At 49.4% G+C, this 21,322-nt stretch overlaps 1 protein-coding gene across 16 annotated transcripts in view; it reads left to right on the top strand.

The window, feature by feature from the left end:
• RALY (RALY heterogeneous nuclear ribonucleoprotein) overlaps positions 1–16,729 on the top strand; it is an 85,826-nt gene extending 69,097 nt beyond the window's left edge. For 3 of the 16 annotated variants that reach the window (XR_676193.5, XR_676194.5, XR_676192.5), the window contains 9 exons: positions 8,507–8,771; positions 9,998–10,070; positions 10,251–10,298; positions 12,353–12,519; positions 13,174–13,287; positions 13,500–13,717; positions 13,842–14,074; positions 14,977–15,025; positions 16,378–16,729. Coding sequence is in view for 11 of the 16 variants with exons in the window: in XM_063802421.1 (XP_063658491.1) it covers positions 8,516–8,771; positions 9,998–10,070; positions 10,251–10,298; positions 12,353–12,519; positions 13,174–13,287; positions 13,500–13,717; positions 14,977–15,021 (921 nt within the window). In the remaining 5 variants the exon portion in view is untranslated. 16 annotated transcript variants of the gene reach the window in all.
• Positions 16,730–21,322: the final 4,593 nt, after the last annotated feature.

Below are 21,322 nucleotides of genomic sequence, written 5' to 3' on the forward strand. Positions count from 1 at the left end.
ACATATTAAATTGTGTGTTCCCTTTTTGTTCTCCCTCAAGGCAAGAATAAGTATGCATCTATCCAGGGAAGCAGGAGACAGCAGTGAAGACATTCTTGTATTTCAAACTTCTATTTCCAGCTGTATGTACAGGAGGAAGAGGAGAATAAGGGGATCAAAGAGGAGAAAGGGATACATTTTGTATATTGTTCCTCCCTCCTGCCAGGCCTCTTCTGGTGTCACTACCCAATGGGAATTCCTCTTAAACACTCTCCCTTTTGGTAGAGCCTTCCATGCTGCTCCTACCCCTTCTCTGATCTCTCAGACTACTTTGCTTGGGGAGTAGACTATCTCAGGGCACGTGTGCCTTGTGGCCATGGTAGATGTCGCCTGCTGGATTGGGATTTGCTTGAGGTCCCAGACCAACTGCTGGATAAATAAATAAATAAATGATTGGTTAGTTAGTTATTTGATAATACCTGGCCCGTAATTAGCTCCGTGTTTGGATATTTATAATTACAATCAGATGGATAAGTCTGTGTTTGGATGACTTATTTGGCAAAAAATAAAGAGGTTGACAATCATTTGTAGGTCTTTAATTCTAACTCAGTATCGGGGATTATAGGCATAAGTTACCTACCCATCCCTCCTTAACTTGTCCCCTTCCTGGAACTATGAAGGGGAGCTTGTCGCAGATGGTGAGCCTCAGCCTAAGGCCACAGACAAGAGTAGAGTTAGTGTTCAAGATGCAGGGAGGGTGGGATTATATACCCAGAGCATGCTATGGGGAGATAACTGAGGCCTGCCTTCTGTTTCTGCTTTGGGGTATCCTCTCAGGGCCCATTAGATATGGATACCAATGTCAGTAGTATAGGACCGCGCAGTACAGTTGAGGGGTGAGAATGACTCAGCAAAGCTGGAACCCCTCTTGGCTGGTGTTCCGTCCTCTCCCAGCCCCATTCAGTAGTGGTTTGACAGGAATGGGGCAGGGACACCTTTATGAAGTTTCTAGGTTTGGTTGCAGATACTAGGACAAGGGAGAGCATGCATAGGCTCCCTACTCCCTACCCCCACCTCCCTTACTCTCAGGCAAAGTGTGGTGCACAGGGAGATGACATAGTAAAGAACATACCATCTTAGGGCTGGGATGTGGAGGAGCTAGAGTGCCAGGCTAGGTTCATCTGTTTTCATAGAGCATTTGGGTTATCCAGTTTCTTAATACCTGCTAGTCCCACCCATTATACTGGCACTTTACTCATATTATCTCCAGTTCTTATCCTAATTCTGGGAGGTTGGTATACTTTCCATTTTGCAGTTGAGGACTCTGAGGCCCAGCAAGTGAAAGGATATGGCCACAGTTACAGTTTCAAGTGATAGGTCTCGGATTGGAACTCAGTCCTGTCGGACTCTAGAGCCTGAGCTATTTTTGCTATTTCATGTGCATTTGTCCTTTGTTACTAAGAAATCGTTTTTAAAAAACAGGTTCCCAGAGAGAGGGCTTCTTGAAAAGCAAGTAGAGCAGAAGACTGGTGAGCACGGTGTTTCCCAGCATCTCCACAGTGCCAGCACAGAGGAGGACACTCAAGAAATGTTTGTTAAGTGAGTGAAGGAGATAGGAAGTGGGTAATAATAGAAATTGGCATAATCCATATTCTTTGATAGTACATTACAGATGCAACAGAGCACTTTCACATCAATTAGCCTATTTGATTCTTGTATCAGACCTGAAAGGTAATCAGGGAAGAGATTATTTCTGTTTTCAGATTAAAGACAAGAAGGCCTAGGGAAGTTAAATGACTTGTTGCAGGTCACATGACTAAGAACAGCAGAGCCAAGGCCAAGCCTTCTGGACCTGTAGCCTGCACTGCTTACACTTCACCCATCCAGGAGCTTTTGCTGTTTGACATGCAGGGAGCTGACTCATGAGAGTGGGAATGGTCAGGAACTAAAGAGCATTCCTTGGGAAATTAGTCCTGTCTGGCCAGTAACAATCATTTGGGTACTGCTAATGAACCAGGGCTTGGCCAGTTTAATGAGATTAATAGATGTTCTGTCATCCCTGGCCGCCTGGTAAAAGCAGGAGCCTTTGGACCAAGGAGGCCCTGGACACTGATGAGTCTAATTGCTTGACTTTCTCCAGAAATAGTCTTCCCATCACTAGTAGCTGTTTTCCTTCTGAACCATCCGGATGTCCCCAGGGTTATCTAAGGGCAGAGAGCTGGCCACAGGCTGCTGTGACCCTCATCCCCATGCAGGAGAATAAGACCAGAGGGGTCCAGCAGGACTGAACCAAGACAGAGACTATAAATAGCATTGGGGGCATCAAGACCTAAAGCAGCAGCTCCTCCCTTGAAATGAGCATTTCAGGAGGAAGAGATTTAGTGCTGGGGAGGATTTACAGAGTTCTCTGAGTGCCTGAGACTAGACTTGATCTGATAGGCAGGATTTGGAGCACATGAGGGGTGACATGGCAGAGTTTTAGAGTGTTAAGACAGCCATTGAGACAGTGGAATGGAGAGTGTCGAGTAAGAAGCCTTGATTCAGGACCCCTAGCTACACTCCCCTCACCAGCTGATTGACCTTAAGTAAGTCACTTATCTTTGCTGATCCTCTTTTTTTTTTTCATTTATAAAATGGGGCGGGATGGGTGCAGTGGCTTATGCCTGTAATCCCAGCAGTTTGGGAAGCAAAGGGGGGTGGATCAGGAGTTCGAGACCAGCCTGACTAGCATGGTGAAACCCCGTCTCTACTAAAAATACAAAAATTAGCTGGCTGTGGTGGCGGGCACCTGTAGTACCAGCTACTCAGGAGGCTGAGGCAGAAGAATTGCTTGAACCCGGGAAGCGGAGGTTGCAGTGAGCCAAGATCGTGCCATTGTACTCCAGCCTGGGCAGCAGATGTCTGGTGAGAGCCCTCTTACAGTTTCATGGACAACCATCTTTTCACTGTGTTCGCATGTGATAGAAGACACAAAGTAGCTCTCTGGGCCTCTTATTTGTTTATTTTGTAGAGATGGGGTCTTGTGATGTAGCCTAGGCTGGTCTCCAACTCCAGGCCTCAAAGGATCCTCCCATCTTGGCTTCCCAAAGTGCTGGGATTACTTGCGTGAGCCACTTCCTGGCCTGGGGCTCTTTTTTTTTTTTTTTTTTTAAAGGTATTAAACTCATTCTTGAGGTCTTTCCCTTCCCTTTGGGACCTAATCACTCCCAAAGCCCCACTTCCTAATACCATCACATTAGGGATTAGGTTTCAACACACAGATTTGGTGGAGGAGGCACATTCATACCATAAGAGATATAAACTGGCTTTGTTCACTAAAATTCTGTACAACTGTGAGGAATTGTAGTAGAAAAGGGAAAGGGTGAGGACCAAGGAGAGCATGTGTGGCTGACTCAAGGTAACATAATCTTGCCAGGGAAGTCAGAACCCAAGGCATCCCTGTGCCATGTGCAATCTTGCCCCTGCAGGTGCCTGTTTTTGAGGTCCTGATTCCAGTTCTGGCTTTGCTCTATTAACCAGTTACCTTGCTTCTCTGAACCTATCTCAGTTTCCCTATGTCAAACACCTCCTCACAGGGCTGTTGTGAGGGTTAAATACTGTAATACTGTGCAGCATTCAGTAATTAGTGGCCGTCCTTTTTTTTTTCTTCTTTTTTTTTTTTTTTTGACGGAAAGTCTCGCTCTGTCGCCTAGGCTGGAGTGCAGTGGCGGTGATCAAACAGTTCTCCTGCCTCAGCCTCCCAAGTAGCTGGGATTACAGACATCTGCCACCATGCCTGGCTAATTTTTTTTTTTTTAAAGTAGAGATGGGGTTTCACCATGTTAGCTAGGCTGGTCCTGAACTCCTAACCTCAAGTGATCCACCTGCCTTCGCCTCCCAAAGTGCTGGGATTATGGGCGTGAGCCACTGTGCCCAGCCAGTGGCTGTTGTTACTGTGACGGCTCTCTGGGTGTCTCATTTACCCAAAGATCAGAGGTACCTTTTAGGGCTTTTCTACCTTTGCAAACCCCTGCCACTTTTCTCTTTGCAAACCCCTGCCACTTTTCTCCATGTTCAGGCTTGTTTTTTGTTGAATTTGTTTTTGCCACATTTCTTCTACTCTTACTAGCCTGGAGAAGCAGGCCCATCCCTTTGAGCCGTAAATTGCATTTCAAAGCCTGTTTCACTAGTGGATTTTAATTAGCTTAAAAGGCCCAGCTTTTATGCAGCAATTGTTTCTCCTGCAGGTAAAGGTGAAGGCACTTATTGGGGAGCCAGTCCCCAGTTTTCTCAAAGATAGCTTTTTTCTTTCTTTTTTTTTTTTGAGACACTGTGCTCTCTCCCAGCTCCTCAGTGTCCTGGGGGCCTGTCTCTTACCAGCCCCAAATGAAAAATGGAATATAAGGACCCTAGACTTAGCGTCAGAGGACCCATGGGGTAATCTTGTCTCTGCTACTCACTAGCTGTAGCATCCTGGCCAAGTTTTTACTGTGGGTAAAACTTCTGTTCTGTTCTTCCGAGTAAGAGCATTTATAAGCTCCATGTGCGCACAGGTCTCTGCTCATCTGACATTGCAGAAGTCTCTAGGAATAAATTTGCTTCTCTCCTTTCCCCCAGCCACCAAGAACAATCCTTCTACCCACCTCTCCTCAGCTCATTGCTAAACCTAGGACCCCTGGGGGCTGCAGACACCTTGCTCTCAATTACACAGCTAATCTGTGAGGCAGAGCTTGGCCCAGGGCAGGAAATAGCTTACCAAGTGAAGTAGCTCCTGCTGAATGGATGTCAATATTTTCTAGGGCTGCCACTCTAAGCTAGGGGGTACCTTGAAAAGCATAGGAAGAATTGGGTGGGAGGGATTGAGTTGGTCTGTGGAAGTGGGTGTTTGGTTGAAAGATTAGAAAATGGTATCTGGGACCTCTGCCCTAGTGGTCCTAACCACTTAAGGCAGCCCACAGCTAGACCTTCTCACCACCTCCTGGGACATATGTTTAACCACTCCCTCCCTAACATTGATTGAACACTTACTGTGCCCCGAGTTTTGTCAGGCCTGCCCTATAACATTTGTAGGGCAGAGTAATAAGAGTACAAATAGAGACCCATGTACCATATGTTTAAACATTTGAAGGTTCTGAATGAAGCTAATAAATTGTGATGTTCCTAACAACCTGGAATACCATGTCTGAATTTAGAATTCTTGGACTCATTAGGATTCTGTACTTGAACCTGGCAGTTCAGGGAGACCTAGCCTGGCTCTACCTCCTTTTCATTCCCTTTCCCACCTCTATCCCTCACTTAGAGGAGCCTCATCAACATGTGTGTGGTCACTCAAGCCTTTGCACACCCCCACAGATACCTGTCTCCTTGGGCTGAGGGAGTCCACACAACTGTAGCACATCCCACTTTCCAAAGGAGTGTGCAGGGCATGAAAGTGGATAGGGGGCTGTTTAGACGAGGAGCTCAGAGGTTGGGTACCTAGCGCATGCCATAGGTGAGCATTTCTCCTTTTAACTGCAGATTTCTCACCCAGAGCAGCACTTGCAACCACATACATACACTTCCCAAGTCTCTCCTCTACAGATCAGAAAACTGATCTTCATATGCCATGGCTTCTGGCTGCCCCTCCTTGGCATTATACAGAATGTGTTCCACTGTGACCTTTACCCTCATCTAGAATGGGGTTCGCAGATGGCAGTATTGGAATAAAGAGGTGCAAGCCAGTGTAATTACAAGATCTTGTGAAGGGCTTTAGGGTTTGCAAAGTCCTTTTATGTACATCATTCCAAACCCAATGAGAGAAAAGACTGGCAGGGCCAAACCTTAAAAACTTGGCTCACCAGTCAAGGTGAGTACTGATCTCGTCACAATACCACGAACAGCTGTTCAGCAAATGCTTCCTGCTCAGTGGTGCTTGTGGCTCCCAGTAGAGGTCACTCTTTGTATCTCTATCCACACCCCAGGCTTGGTTGACTCCCTCTAGCCAAAGCAGGTGGCTTCTCCCTAGGCCAAAACTATAGCACTTTGAGCTGAACCACCTAGGAGAGAATCATCTGATGCCCACACAGGGGCCCTATTAACTTCTTGTATACCCGTGGATAGACAAGGAATTAACCCTTGAATGGCTTGTCATCCATGTAGGAGAGGGACTGTCAGCGAGAACTGTGAGGAATGGCAAGCCCATGGGAAAAACATGTATTGAGCATTTCCTGCCTCGTATGCACAGTGTGTTACTACCTTTGTGTCCCTCACTGCCTGATAAGTGTAGATGAGTGGAACCAAAGGCAAACTGAGTAACAAGAGTCTGTCTCTTTCAAAGTCAGTTCCAAAGCTGGCACCAGCCCCTTCATCAGTAGCAGTGATGGGACCCTCTCAGCCCCTTTCCTTTATCTGAGATAATGCACTGCTGACTCCAGTATATCCATTGGGTTCACTTTAAGCCTAACCCTGGGAGCAGTTTCTTCCCAAGTTGGGTTCAGGTCCAGCCTATGATTCCCTTGTAAACAGTACCACCTGCTGGTCAGAACGTGCCAGCTTCCAGGCTGGGAGGATTTAAGAGAAAAAGAGTCTCTTATCCCCTAGTGGGATAAGAGATACAGATGTATCTTTTCCAGTTCACTGAAAAGAAGTCCCCCCAAAATATTAGGTAAATAGGTTGGCAGACTGATGAAAGTTTTTATATATGCTATTTGGAGTCTTTTATCACCTGAAATGGCCTTAAGGTTAGGTTACTGAGATAGGAGGGTTCCAAAAGGGAGTGGCATCAACCTGTACCAATGAGCAGAAGACTGGGCCGGGAACTGCCAAGGCTTAACTTGAGGCTTTTCCTACTGAAATTGAGCTTCTCTCCTTTCCCCTTTCCTCTTGGAGCCTATGCCCAGCCGTAAACTGTACGGGAAAAATTTGTACAGCCCTTTGGGGTAAAAGACCTGGCCAGAATACAGAGAGCAAAGGGTAGGTGCAGTCTCATCTCTAAGCCAAACAGAACAAAATTTGAACGAGTTAGTATTAATATGGGTAACTAAAAAATAAATTTATTAAAAATAATTCTCAGGTGAATGTGCTGACTTTCTGTGGTATCTAAATTGGCTTTAGCTCTGGGAAGCAAAATGAAAAAGTTGAAAGAAATAGACTTTAGGGACAGACTGACCTGGGTGCGAATGCTCATTACTAGTAAGTTAATGAACTTGTCAATCAGTTTCTGCTAAAATATGAGTAATCATGACATTAACTTGTGGGATCTTGGGATTATTCAGTATTGTATACCACCCTTAGCCACAGCGAGTGCCTGGTGAGGCTTTGTATTAGTCCATTCTTGCACTGTTATAAAGAAATACCTGAGACTGGGTAATTTATAATGAAAAGTTTAATTGGTTCACAGTTCTGCAGGCCGTTCAGGCTTCTGCTTCTTGGGAGGCCTCAGGAAATTTACAATCATAGTGGAAGGCGACGGGGAAGTAGACACGTCTTCATATGGCCAGGGCAGGAGGAAAAGAGACAGTGGGAGGTGCTACACACGTCTAAACACCAGATCTCACGAGCAGTCACTCACTATCATGAGAGCAGCACCAGGGGGGAAATGCATGATTTCAGTCACCATGATCCAGTCACCTCCCACCAGGCCCCACCTCCAACACTGGGGATTACAATTAGACATGAGATTTGGGCGGGGACACAAATTCAAACCATTATCAGGCTTAGCTAGCATACCCTTTTCAAAATGGTTGGTAGCAATTCAGACAGGTCTGTGTCTGGATCAGACTAAGCAGTTTTCTTTTCCTTTTTTTTTTTTTAGACAGAGTCTGGCTCTGTCGCCCAGGCTGGAGTGCAGTGGCTTACTGCAACCTCCACCTCCCGGGTTCAAGCAATTTTCCTGCCTCAGCCTCCCGAGTAGCTGGGATTACAGGTACCCGCCACCACGCCTGGCTAATTTTTTGTATTTTTAGTAGAGACGGGGTTTCGCCATGTTGGCCAGGCTGGTTTCGAACTCCTGACCTTAGGTGATGCACCCGTCTCGGCCTCCAAAGTGCTGGGATTACAGTTGTGAGCCACCACGCCCGGCCCCTGCAATTTTCATCATATGGTGGTGGTCTAGAGTAAACATCACTTGCAAATACCATGTGACCATGGTTCTGCATTGAAGATCTTCAAATTTAGATCCTGAATGGGATAACATTTGAGATGAGCATTAAAGGAGTAGACTCAAAAGAATTAGAGTCAAGCAGATCAGGGGGTCAGATCCCAGCCCTGCCATTCACTAACATTGTGGTCTCTCTGAATGTGAGATTTCTCCCTTGTAAAATGTTGTGGTTCTGCATATCATGTGAGTAACAAATGAGGGAATGTATGTAAAGCGCCTGGCATGAGGTCAACAGCCAATATGTGGCAACTCTTGGTAATATGACAAGAAAACAAGATGCAGGAACAGGTAGGCTGGATGCTATAAGGGTTAAGGAAGGTAAGAGGCAATTCATTTATCCAGGATATGGGCCGTGGGCAGTCCTTGAGCCCAGCCCAGGGACCCAGCTTCACCGAGGCTCTTTTTCTTCAGGTGGGCACCATGTCCTTGAAGCTTCAGGCAAGCAATGTAACCAACAAGAATGACCCCAAGTCCATCAACTCTCGAGTCTTCATTGGAAACCTCAACACAGCTCTGGTGAAGAAATCAGATGTGGAGACCATCTTCTCTAAGTATGGCCGTGTGGCCGGCTGTTCTGTGCACAAGGGCTATGCCTTTGTTCAGTACTCCAATGAGCGCCATGCCCGGGCAGCTGTGCTGGGAGAGAATGGGCGGGTGCTGGCCGGGCAGACCCTGGGTAAGCCTCTCTTCACTATATTCTCCTAGTATTCTCTAGAATAGCTGCTATCACTATCCAGTTCTCAACCCCCTTCTCTCTTTCTCTCACCGCTACCACTGCTCTGAGATTTTATAAATTTATAAGCTATGTTTAAGTTTTAAGTAGTTATAAAATTAATCCCTATAGGGAAGAATTTTAGAAGCCTCTGGAAAACACTTCTGACCTGTCTCTGCTTTCTCAGAGCTTCTTAGTGACAGGCTTTACAGTTTCAGTTAAAATGCAGATTCTCCAGAGAAAGAGAACAGAGTGGCCTAGAACAGCCTGTTACACCGGGTACAGATGACTTAGGTTAGAACCCTTTCTGAGAGCGAGCAGGAGGGCCTGAGAGCACAAGGACAGTGTGAATACGCTTGGTTTTGGTGTCATGTCCATGTGATATGACTATGCTAGTGGTCTCTCTTGAAGTATGTACAGTGTTCATGCATGTGCATTTACTCCTGTGTATATGTGTATGTTTGAAAAGGGGTATCTGTATGTGTTTTTTCCTGAACAAGAAGTATATGGATTGACTGAACATGTGGAGATATGTGGACACAACCCTTGTATGTATAGATGTAGTGTGTGTGTGTGTGTGTGTGTGTGAGAGAGAACATATTTGAATGTGTCAGCAGATATACATATATTCATTTACCAGGTATTTATGGAGACCTTTTCATGTAGTAAGGACTATTCTAGGCATGAAGGTGTTTGGTAGAACATCCATGTGAATGTGCATTGGCTCATTTGCATGTGGGTAGTTGTCTATACTGAGTGTACTTGAGAATACACATTACCTGTGTGTGAGTTTCTTACCTGGATATGTGAATGTATGTGTGAGGGTGGCTCTGTGTATGCGTTCCCATGTACCTGATGTGTTACGCATTTACATGAGTGTATTTGAGAATGCATATAGGAATATTCGACGTGTGTGTGTGGTGGGGCGGGGGGGGGAGGACATGTTTATGAGCATGCCTGGATGGATCTGAAAGTGTATGGACATATAAACAGGCATATCCATGTGATACCTGGATATGAATCTAATGTTTGAAGATTAGATGTATGAAGACCTTTGTTGGCACCATCAGTGAGCAGAATCCATGTGTATACCATGTAAGCACATGAATTGCTGTGCGTGTGCATGAGGGTGATGTGTGTGGGCACACCGTCATGTTAGCATTCCAACTCTGCCTTCTCCCTCCACACAGACATCAACATGGCTGGAGAGCCTAAGCCTGACAGACCCAAGGGGCTAAAGAGAGCAGCATCTGCCATATACAGGTGGGGCTGTCTGACTGTCTGTCTGGGTGGGATGACTCTCTCTTTCCACAGAGGGAGTAAATGCTGGTGTGACAGTGTGCTGAATCTAGAACTTGGGGAGGTGTCTGGAGATGAGGGCCTGCGGAAAGTGGGCTGAGTGGCCGTCCCTAAGCTCCAGCCCTCTCCCCTTTGTTTCCCCAGTGGCTACATCTTTGACTATGATTACTACCGGGACGACTTCTACGACAGGTGAGCAGGGGAGGGGCGTGCCCAGGCATGAAACAGCCAAGCTGGAAGGGTCCTGAGAGATTGTTGGTGCAGCCCACTGAGTTCTCCAAATGAGAACCAAAACCCAGAGGTTTGCCTGGGGTTGCTCCACCAGTCGGTAGCAGAGCTGAGACTGGGGTCCTGTGCTGCAGGTGCTCAGGCCAGAGCTCCTACCACCATACAACACTGTCTGCCATGCTAACTGCCCTTTTTCCTTCTTGTCCTTGGGTGAGGCTCAAGGAGACCGTACAGCCAAGAGCTATATAAGTGTGGCTAGTTGGAATACACAACAGGGTACAGCGCTGGTTGCAGGGAGTTTGAGCCCTTCCCTCTGTGAGGTGCCCAAGCAGCTGGTAGGAGCCCCAGAGCTCAGTCTAAGCTTCTTGGGTTTATATTTAGAGACAAGAGGCCAGCAGCCATTTGGAAGTCTAATTAGTCCCTGGCGGGCTGTGGTCTACCCTGCACTCCCAAGCCCTACCCAGACTCCAGCCCGGAGGCTGTGGGCTCCCACTACAACAGCACTGGCCACATTCTTGAGTAGAAATCATGGTAGATGCTAACTCAAATCTCTCCTCCTCCCTGCTTCTCTCCCTCTGTCCAGCTTAGCCCACCCCAGGCAGCCCAAGAAGAACAGTGCCTCTCTGAGCATCAGTCGTCCGCCCCCATCCCCACCCCGCCCCTGTGAGTCGTTTCAGGAGACAGTGTGGTGTAGTGGAAAGTGTCTTAGCCTGCGGGTCAGAAGATTTAGATGCTAATCTCAGCTCTGCCACTGAATGGCTTATGTGATCTTGGGCAAATTCCCTTCCCAGTTTGTGAAATGGGCTTGCACCAAGTGATCTCTCCAGGCTCCTCCAGCTCTGGGATTCTGTGGTTCAGTGATTCTGACCAAGGCCAGAGCCGTCCCCTCCCCTTGGGGGCAGAAATGCAGGGTCTGGGATCGGATCCATTCCCAGAGACTCTCCATCTGCAGCCATCACCACCTCCAGGAAGGGGCTCCCTGAACAAAGGAGCCTCAAGGAATGGGGCTTTTGCCCAGTGATGGCAGGTTTCCTGGCCGTTGTCAGGAAAATTGACCCAAAGTTTACCCCCTGGGCTGCGATTCCCTGAAAAAGGTGGCAGCAACAACAGATGTCAGAGAGACCACTTCTCAGCCTACTGAGTTTCTGCCTAGTCAGCTGGAAAGGAAGCCCTCCTAGAGAGGGCTTGGAGATGACTTTGGTTGGGGGCAGTGCACAGCCTGGGAGCCCTGGGGGAGTCTGATTGAGCTGCCCAACCTTGGTACTCTACCAAGCCCCTGGCCTTTGTCTCTGGAATGGAGCACGAAGGATGTGGTGATTAAGGAGGTCAAGTAAGGAAAGGGCTTAGAGTTCAGTCTTACGCCTCTGAGGTCATGGAAGGAAAGGGCTTAGAGTTCAGTCTTACGCCTCTGAGGTCATGGGTTCGTGAATTGAGGGTCTTAGTACCCTGACCTTTCATCTATTACACGTTCTAAAGTGTGTTTTTAACCGAATTCTTTCATGCTGTGCCCTTGGGTGGACACTGAATGTGGATAGCCATCCTCATTTGGCATATGGGGAAACTGAGGCTCAGGTAGGCTCAGTTGACCCCCACTCCCATACCTCTCTATTCCTAGCTGGGGATTTGTGCTGCTTTGAGATTTGCAAACTCTGAGCAGAGGTTGGGGTGGCAGTTGACCAAGCAGAAGCCAGGTCATGTAATAGAGCAGGCCTGGGTGCCAGGGGACCTAGGGATGTCTCCTCTTTTGAATGGGGTATAACTGCTACCACCTGATGCCTTGCCTGCCCTTACTGGGCCTGGATGGTTGGAGAGGTTGTAGTGAGGTAGTGAAGATCCCAACAGCCATCAGGGTCCGGCAAGCCCTTCCTCTTCACTCCAGGGCTTGCTAGGAGCCAGCAGAGGTGTGTAGTGCAGGCCTCCCAGCCCCTCACCAGCCACACACGTTTGTAGCTGGAGCTGCAATACCGCCCTGGTGGCCACAAGCCATGCTGCAGCCTCTGGCCCATCTGCCCTCACAGGCTCTTCGACTACCGGGGCCGTCTGTCGCCCGTGCCAGTGCCCAGGGCGGTCCCTGTGAAGCGACCCCGGGTCACAGTCCCTTTGGTCCGGCGTGTCAAAACTAACGTACCTGTCAAGCTCTTTGCCCGCTCCACGGCTATCACCACCAGCTCAGCCAAGATCAAGTGTGAGTGACTGTATCATATTCCTAAGTAATTTGCATTTTTATCATTAGCAAAATAATAGAATCACATTTTTTACATTGGAACATAGATAAAACAACAAGTCTTCCACAGTTCTGCTGCTCTAACACAGCCAAGTATTTTCATGCATTTCTAAGAGGAAACAGCTGATGTTTTAGGAGGAGGGGTTGGGTTGGGCACAGAGAGTCCAGTGCTGGATATGGTGCCCAGTGAAGAAATGGTGCCATCTTTCCTCTAGTAAGGATAAGGACAGGTCTGCCCAGGCCCATTACTCCACATTCACTCTGGTACACACATGCTGCTTAACTAATCACCCAGGAATTCAGATTCCAAAAGACACATGTTCTTGCTCAGGTGCACACAGAAGAGCACACCACACATACACACCTGTGCTCCTGTCTTTGGTCCCCTTTCAGAGTTGAGAGATCAGGAGAAAAGATAGGTTCAGAAGTGTGTGCTGTCACTGTAGGGATGGACGTCAGGTAGTCTAAGAAGGAGACCTTTTTCCTAAGCAGGGAAAAAACAAAACAAAACAAAAAATAACTGCTTTCCTGGTTGAAAGAACAGGGCTGAGGTTTTGTGCTAGTGTCAAGCCTCCAGCCCCCTAGGTGACAGCCCTGTCCCCCCTCCACTCCCAGTAAAGAGCAGTGAGCTGCAGGCCATCAAGACGGAGCTGACACAGATCAAGTCCAATATCGATGCCCTGCTGAGCCGCTTGGAGCAGATCGCTGCGGAGCAAAAGGCCAATCCAGGTCAGCCTCTGAGGATTCTCACCCACCTCCATGACCAGGGCACAGGGCAGAGCATGGGGAAATAGTACATGGGAGAGAGGAGCTAGGGTGGCCCTGCAGATCCTGGACCACCTGCACTCACCATGCTGAGGCCAGCTTCCGCTAAGGTGCTGCCCTAGACAGCTGCCCCAGGCTGAGTTTTATTCTCCCCTCCTCCACCCCTTCCCCTCAAGATGGCAAGAAGAAGGGTGATGGAGGTGGCGCCAGCGGCGGCGGCGGTGGTGGTGGCGGCGGTGGCGGTGGCAGTGGTGGTGGCGGTGGCGGTGGCAGCAGCCGGCCACCAGCCCCCCAAGAGAACACAACTTCTGAGGCAGGCCTGCCCCAGGGAGAAGCACGGACCCGAGACGACGGCGATGAGGAGGGGCTCCTGACACACAGCGAGGAAGAGCTGGTGAGGGCCTGGCCAGGGGCACGACTGGGACTCGACTGTGCTCCTACTCTCAGGAGGCCAACAGGGGAATGGGCAGCCTGAGCTGGTTGCCCCCACTGTGAACTTCCTGTTCTCTCCTTCCCAGGGGTTCTGGTCCTGGGGGAAAGAGGGAAGAATGAGCAGGGGGCACTTGCCTATCTCAGACACCATCAGAAGTCCCACTGAGGCCTAGGGCAGACCTCCCCCAAATGCGGGCACATTCTGGCCTCCGGTTTCCACATGAGTTGGAGAATGGGAGATTCGGACATAAGGGAGCACACACGGCCTGCAGAGCTTCAGAGCAGGGCTGGGGTGGCTTGTGGAGGCCACAGCCAGGAGGTGGGTTTTTCTAAAAGCCATTGCTGCTTAAGCATGAAGCAAAAGCTGTCTCATAAGGGGGTGAGCTCCCTGCCTGTTACTAGAACTATTCAGGCTGAGGCCGGCAGGCCATTTGACAAGGAGTTTATGTTGAGTGGGAGGGTGGACCAAACTCTGAGTCTGTGGGATATGGGTTGTACACTTGCTGCTCATTTACTTAATGAGCTCTCATTGAGCACCAAGACCCAGATCATACTCTCTAACTTCACATAACCTTAACAAGAGCCCTGTACTATGCAGAGTATTCTGTTCCCACATTTTACCCTGTGAGGAAATCGAGGCTCAGAAAGGCTGAGTGGCGTGCTCAGGGCATCAGCTCGTAGGGACTGAGCCAGGGTTGGAGTCCAGACTGACTTGCTGGATCTGCAGCTTTCTCCTTTTCAGCACTGCTGGGTTCTATCGTGAGAACAGATGGGCTCATGGCCATGACGGTTAGGAGGTCTGCCTTATGCTAGCTCATCTCTCCTTTGAGCGTAGCCTGATCCTTCATCTTATTTTCTCAGGCATAGCAGTGTCCATAAAGGCCCTAACAAAGACTTGGATGCCCCCAGAGATGGGGAGCTCACCAGTCTATAAGGCTTTCAGCCTTCTCCAGTGCAGGCTCTCTGCACAGAAATGGGGCTCCTGCCACTCCCAGAACACCCTTCACTGGCCTGTGTGGGGTCCTCAGACCACCCTTCCAAGTTCCCAAGCCAGCTTTGTTGGCTGGTCCCATAGTCATTCCCCTTGGCTGTTCCTGCCTCTTCTGACTGTGTCCTCTAGATGCCCTCTGGACCCTGAAGTTTTTCTGGACAAATGGCTCAGGGCAGGACTCAGAGCTGGCAATGAGTGATGTGTGGTCTCTCTTACCTCCTCCCTATCAGGAACACAGCCAGGACACAGACGCGGATGATGGGGCCTTGCAGTAAGCAGGTACAGGGGTCCTGTCCTGATGGGCAGAGGGTGGGGAAGCAGTGAAGTGGAGGTTGTGCCTTTTCCCTGGATTGGGCAGGAAGTGTCACGAAGCATACCTGGCCAAGTAGCACTGACTATACCCAAGAATGAAGTCCCCTCCATATCTAGCCATCCCGTCACACCCCTTCATGCTTGGGGCTTGCCATGCTGAGGAAGCAGGTGCCGTAGATGGGCCAGGCGGGCCCACCTAGCAAGGGTTCCTTCCCTCAGCACACTCAGCCATGTTGCCTGTCTCTGCCCTTGAGGAGCTCCTAGTCTGGTAGAGGAAGACATAAGCCATTACCACCTAGTGTGAGCAGGATAACAATAGAGCGAGGCCAGGTCATGGAAGAGATGATGTGTAGCTGAGCCTGCTAGTGATTGAGGGAGCAATGTTCCACACCAGGGGAATGGCCTTAGCCATACAGAGCTGTGACAGTCCTTGGTATGTGGTGAGGCCAAGAGCCTCCTGTGGCTGCAGTGCCCCCCTAGTTGGTAGAGGACTCTGCTTATTGTCAGAGGGTGATGATTGTGAAGGGCCGTATGTGTCAAGCTTAGGGGCTGGGATTTGATTTTTTCATGGGGAGGAAATGCCCTGTGTGACAGGAGCTGCACCTGCTTTCTCTGAGTTCATCTTCAATCCCACAAGCTGATGATTGTACCAATATAATAGATGTGGAAACAGACACTAAAGGGTGCAGGGAGATAAGGTAGTAGTTGGTGGAGCCTGGATTTCAGCCCAGTGGTGTGTGGCTTCAAAGCCCACTCTCTGGCCACTGTTTACCATCTACTCTGCCCTACCTTAAAGGAAAGCCAGGCCACACCTGGCTGTGCCTACTACTCTCTGACCCATTCCCTTGGGGTGGCTTGGGTGGAGGAAGGTCTCAAACACTAGTGTTTCCAGGGAGGTGTCTGGATAGATGACACATTTATGCTGTAGTAAGATATCCCACCAGCAAAGTCTTCCAGAAGAGCTTTAGAAAATTCTACATATGCAGTCTTCTTTTGGAACTTCTTGGTTTGTTTTGCCTGGGATGCAAACAAACCTCCATATCCAGCCATCCTGCTACACACCTTTGTGCCTGGTGCTTTCCAAAGCTTGTTAAAATAGTTCACAGGTGAGTTATATGGGCTCAGGTGAGGAAATGGAGGTTCAGAGAGCGGGTGAGACTTGCCCAAGGTTACATGGCCAGGAAATTATGAGGCCACAGCCAGAGTGCAAGAATATCTCTGTCTCCAGACATTATTCCACCCTTTCTTCCCTACCCCTTTTATCAGCAACAGGGTCTCTTCCTCTCAGCCTTAGTCTCTTCTTTCTCTCTCTTTCTCAGCCTGACAGGAGCAATGGCCACCAGCAGGTGAAGGGCATCGCTGCCCCAGGCCTCAAGCCGGGCACCCAACCCTGGATGCCACCCCCCAGCGGGTACCAGAGGAAAGCTGGCAGCAGGCGCCTCCTCCCCCAACGCATCCCAGCCAGTGCCATGTCCTCTGCAGGTGGAGTTACTGGCCTACTCCTTCCCCACGAGCCCTCCCTGTCTGCACTGCCCAGGCCAGAGGGTAGAGCACAGGGGTTTCCCCATACTGCCTCCCCTCCCCAGGACACTCCCAGGCTTGGGTTTTTTCTATAGGTTTGGCGGGGGGCCACAGGGAGGGGACCCTGATAATAAAGAGATTGGATCCCAACCTGTTCTGAGATGGGATGGTTTGTGTTTTCTCATGAAGATATCCCGGCCCCTCTGCCAACCAAAAAGCTGGTCTAGGGTGCCTAATACTGATCCATCTGGACCTTAGTGTCCTCAGTGGTGATTAAAATGGCCAGTGGGGCCACTGGGGAGGGTTGGATATGCTGGCCCATGAGCATCTTGCTGGCTGAAGTGTCAAGCAGTTGTGACCCACTTGGTTTACCCCATAGTAGGTCAAGACCTTATCTCTTTCCCCAGCTTCTAAGTCTGGTCTTTCCCAGCTCTTAAAAGGATTCTAGAGTCTGCCGGTCTCTACCTTCTCTCTTCTGGCTTAGGACACTAGAATTTTTTCACTTGGACGTTGTCCTCCCACCAGCCTCCCAGTCTTCTGCCTCTGCCCTGTACCATCTCCCAGCAGCCACGCAGTCTTTCTGAAACGTATCCCTTCCCTGCCTAAAATCCCTTTACTGACTTCATCATCAGGACAAAACCCTACCTCCTGGATGTGGGGTGTAAGATCCTGCTTACTCCAGCCTCTCCTGTTTCTTGTCACCACCCCTTTCCTGCCCCTGACACAAACCCTACATCTCAGTCTCACAAAACACACAAGTTCTTCACACTCCGGGCAGGTTTGGTAGCAAGGAATAGAGCGTACTCCAGTGACAGCAATCAGTAGGAAGTTTGCATCAGGAGACACGTAGCCTGTCTGCCCCTGTCTTGGGCCACCCGTCTAGACATTTGTTCTCTAACAATCAGCCGGGTTCCTTCAAACGTGTGCTGCTTATACATGCTTATTGTGTACTGCTAATGTCACCTCCTTCCCCCTTCATTCCCCACAATGAATGGATCCATTTTCCCCATGTTCAAGTTCCCAAGAGAGAATCGACTGCCACTGTAATTTTTTTTTCCTAATCACTCATAGGTTACAAGTACCTACCCTGGTCCAGTGAGCTGCGGGATTCATATGTGGCCACTTAGGCTGGTCTCGTTGGTATGGAGCTGTGGGAGGGCAGCACCCAGAAATAGGCTTTGTTCCAGGCCTGGCACGTACTCCTCCTGCTCCTACTTTCTCTATCTGGGAAATAGCCGCTCAGGACAAAGCTGCTGCTGTGGTGTCGCCACCTCTGAGAAGTCTCCCAGACCCTCCGACTGCTCTTTAATTGCTTGTTCTCTCCTCTGGAAGCCTTCCCCCAACACAGAAAAATTCAGTCCCATCATCAAAAAGGGCTTTAGGTTTTCCCTCCATCTTTACGTGTTGCTCAAAGTTTGCAGATCTGCTGGAATCCTTATTGAAAACTCCCCATTTCAAACCAACCCGGTCTACAGCCTCCAGGGAAGCTTCCTCCTGGGCTTTGGCTCCATGTTTTGGTAGAGGGTGGAGGCTTTGGGCAGTGCTCAAACTCCACCGGGAAGTCTTTCTCACTGAGCAGCCCTCCTGCCTGTCATCCTGGGCAGGCGAGCACTCTGAGGCCCCAGTGTAGCTCTGTGCTTTGATATTCCCAAACTCTGCTGGGGCCTGACTAGGCCAGCCCCAAGGTGGCCAGAGTTCTGGCTTCATACCTGAGCCAAAAGCCCCAATCTATGCTTGGCCATTGCCTGAGTATTAGCTGCCCCAGGGGGATCACGGTCCCCATATATTTGCTTGCCATGGACCCTGGGCAGCAGGGAGAGAGTAGAGATTTGTCAAGAGCCCATGGTGGAGGCTGAGGCCCTGAGGCCATGAGATCCAGGCATGGGGTGAGAAACAGGCCCCTTGGAATTGGGCTGGGCCTTGGCCCAGCTTAGTCAAATCAAAAGGCTTCTATTTGGAGAGCTGAAGAGGGTGTACAGAGGAAGGGGCTAGGTCTGCAAGGAGTGCCTCATCTCCCTGAAGAGCTCTCAGTGGAACATACTTCACCCATCCATGTACCCACATCTTTCCTTGCCCAGAAGGCGAGAGCCAGCTATAACAGACCCATTTCAATACCCTGGCAAGTCATTACTGCCCTTAGCTCTTGGTGTCCCCATCTGTGAAACACGGGGGACAGCTGCTAGCCTGGATTGGAACTTGGGCAAAGTCCAAAGAATGGGATTTAGAGCTGAATGAACCTCACACTGAGGGCACAATAGCACTAGGCACTGCCCCCAGAGCCTAGTGCTATATGCCTGCTGCAGGTCCTACCCAAGCATGCTTTACTGAGGAACTCAACGTTTCAGAGCTTGAGGGTCAGGTTGATCATGGGCTTGTGACCATAGGCTTCCTTAGTATGCCAGGCTTGGAGGACCGTGAGAAAACCAGGGAAGATACCTTCAAGGGTAGCAGGCATCATCTCTACTCACCTTGGCCCATAAGGCTTTGCCTAGTCATGCTGGCACCGGGTCATATGCTGGACAGGGAGAACGAGAGTCCCATCCTGGAACTCCAGAAAAGCCCCTGGATGCTCCAGCCCCTGGGAAAGCACACAGCCAGGCCCTTGGGTGGGAGGTTGGCTTCTAACAGTGCATACACATGCCCTTCCTCTGAGTCGGGGCAGCAAAAACATCCATTCCGCTGCGCAACAGTTGTCATTTTTCTAACATCTGAAAACTCCAGAAGGAGATGGTGATAAATGTGGTACCGGATTCTGCCTAAAGGACCAGTCTTTAGATGTTTTCAGATTGGAAGCCTCATTTGTGATCCTCACAGCCATCTTGAAAGAATAGAGCAGCCAGTGGGTATACTGGATTGTGAGCTAAGAGGCCTGGGACTTTCCCCCTGTTGCTGCCAGCCAGGTTGATGACCCTGGGCAAGTCTTTTTCCTTACCAGGTCTCAGTTTCCTCAGCTGTAAAATGAGAGGTTGATCTGGATCAGGGATAGTAAATGGGCCTTTGTTCAGTTACTGACTGTTGTATAACAAACCACCCCCAAATTTAGTAGCCTTAATAAACATTTATTAGCTCCTGAGTGAGTGGCTTGGCAGTTTGGGCTGTGTTCAGTGTGGCGGTTCTTATCTCATCTGGGCCCTCATGTGGCTGAAGTGAGCTGGCAGATCAGCTGGGGACTGGCTGGTCTCAGATGGCCTCGCCCGCCTGTCAGGTGGTTGGCTGGGCAACTGGGCCACACGTTCCAGCATCTAGCAGGCTGACCCAGGATTCTAGACATCATGGCTGAGTTCCAAAAACCGCAAGAGAAGACAAGCCCAGTATGCGAGTGCTCTTGAGGATATTGCTATGTCGTATCTTTTGGCCAAAGTAAGTCACATCGCTAAGCCCAAATTCTTCTTAACAGGAGGAGCTTCAAAATATGGCCATATTTTAAAAATCTACCTCAGGACTCATTTCACTTGCCAACTCAGAACTTCTAGTAGCAGCTGCCTGGAGTGCCTTTTGAGGATCTGCAGCAATTTTTAGACTGTTTGGAAATACTGACATGATAGTTGGCAGTTTCTCTTATGAGCATGGAATTCAAGTGTGGGCACGTGAGTGTCAGGTATTTGCCATCCCTGGCCAGGTTGACCCGTAAGGTCATAACCTGCCCCATAGGATGTTATATGCAGTAGGCCTGTCTGACAAGACCACAGAAATAGAGAAGGCAAAGCAGAGCAAAAGATTCTGAGCCAGGCATCCTTGGTTTTCATCCCAACCAGATCACTGATTGATTGAGGTTTTAGGCAAATCAAAATCCCTCCACCAGTAGCCAGATTCTTCATAATAAACTTCCTCCATAACAGTAAACCATTTCCTGAACACCTGCTGTTAAAAAGCACATTTTACATTTACTTAATCTCCACAACCACCCTCAGTAGGTGTAGTAAGGACTTCTGGTTACAAGTTACAGGAACTGAATTCAGTCCTGCTTAGTGGGAGGAAGTTTATTGGCTCACAAATTGTAAAGTCCAGGGATCTTCAGACATGGGGACTTGGGTTCAAAAGCTGCCATCGAGAATCCGGTTAGCCAGGCATGATGACACGTGCCTGTAGTCCCCGCTACTTGGGGGACTACAGTGGGAGGATCATTTGCACCTAGGAGGTTAATGCTGCGGTGAGCCATGATCCTGCCACTGCTCTCCAGCCTGGGTGACAAAGCGAGACCCCAACTCAAGGGGAAAAAATCTGGTTTTCGGGCAGGTTCCAAGAAGTGGTAGAGCATGGCCATAGGGCCTGTGAGAGTAGAGGGACAGAGGGGAGAATCCCCAAAAGGAGAGCAAGGCTTGGCTAACAAAAACAGCAGGCGTCCACTGTGTGGTTATGCCTATTCTATAGATTTTGTAGATGAGGTTTAAAAGCATGGCCCCAAGTAAAGGTGGCATCTCTATCCTATCCTTGCCTTTATCTAAACTCTGTGACCGATCAATAGCATATCATGGTGGTGGTGCTCTGCCAGTCTCCCAGTCCCAGACTGAAGCACTAGCAGCTTCCACTTACTATCTCTTGGGACTCTAGCTCTTGGGACCCAACTACCATGCTGTGAAGCAGCCCAGGCCACACAGAGAGGCCACGTGTACATGTTCAGCTGACAGCAGTATCAAATGTCAGACATGAGAGAGGAAGGCTTCAAGATGACTCCAGCCCAGCCACCGTCTGAGAACAAAGTAACAACTGCCTCACTGATCCCATTCAAAGCCCAGCACCATG

This window comes from Pan troglodytes, chromosome 21 (assembly GCF_028858775.2).
Source record: "Pan troglodytes isolate AG18354 chromosome 21, NHGRI_mPanTro3-v2.0_pri, whole genome shotgun sequence".
In the NCBI taxonomy this organism is placed as follows: Eukaryota; Metazoa; Chordata; class Mammalia; order Primates; family Hominidae; genus Pan; species Pan troglodytes.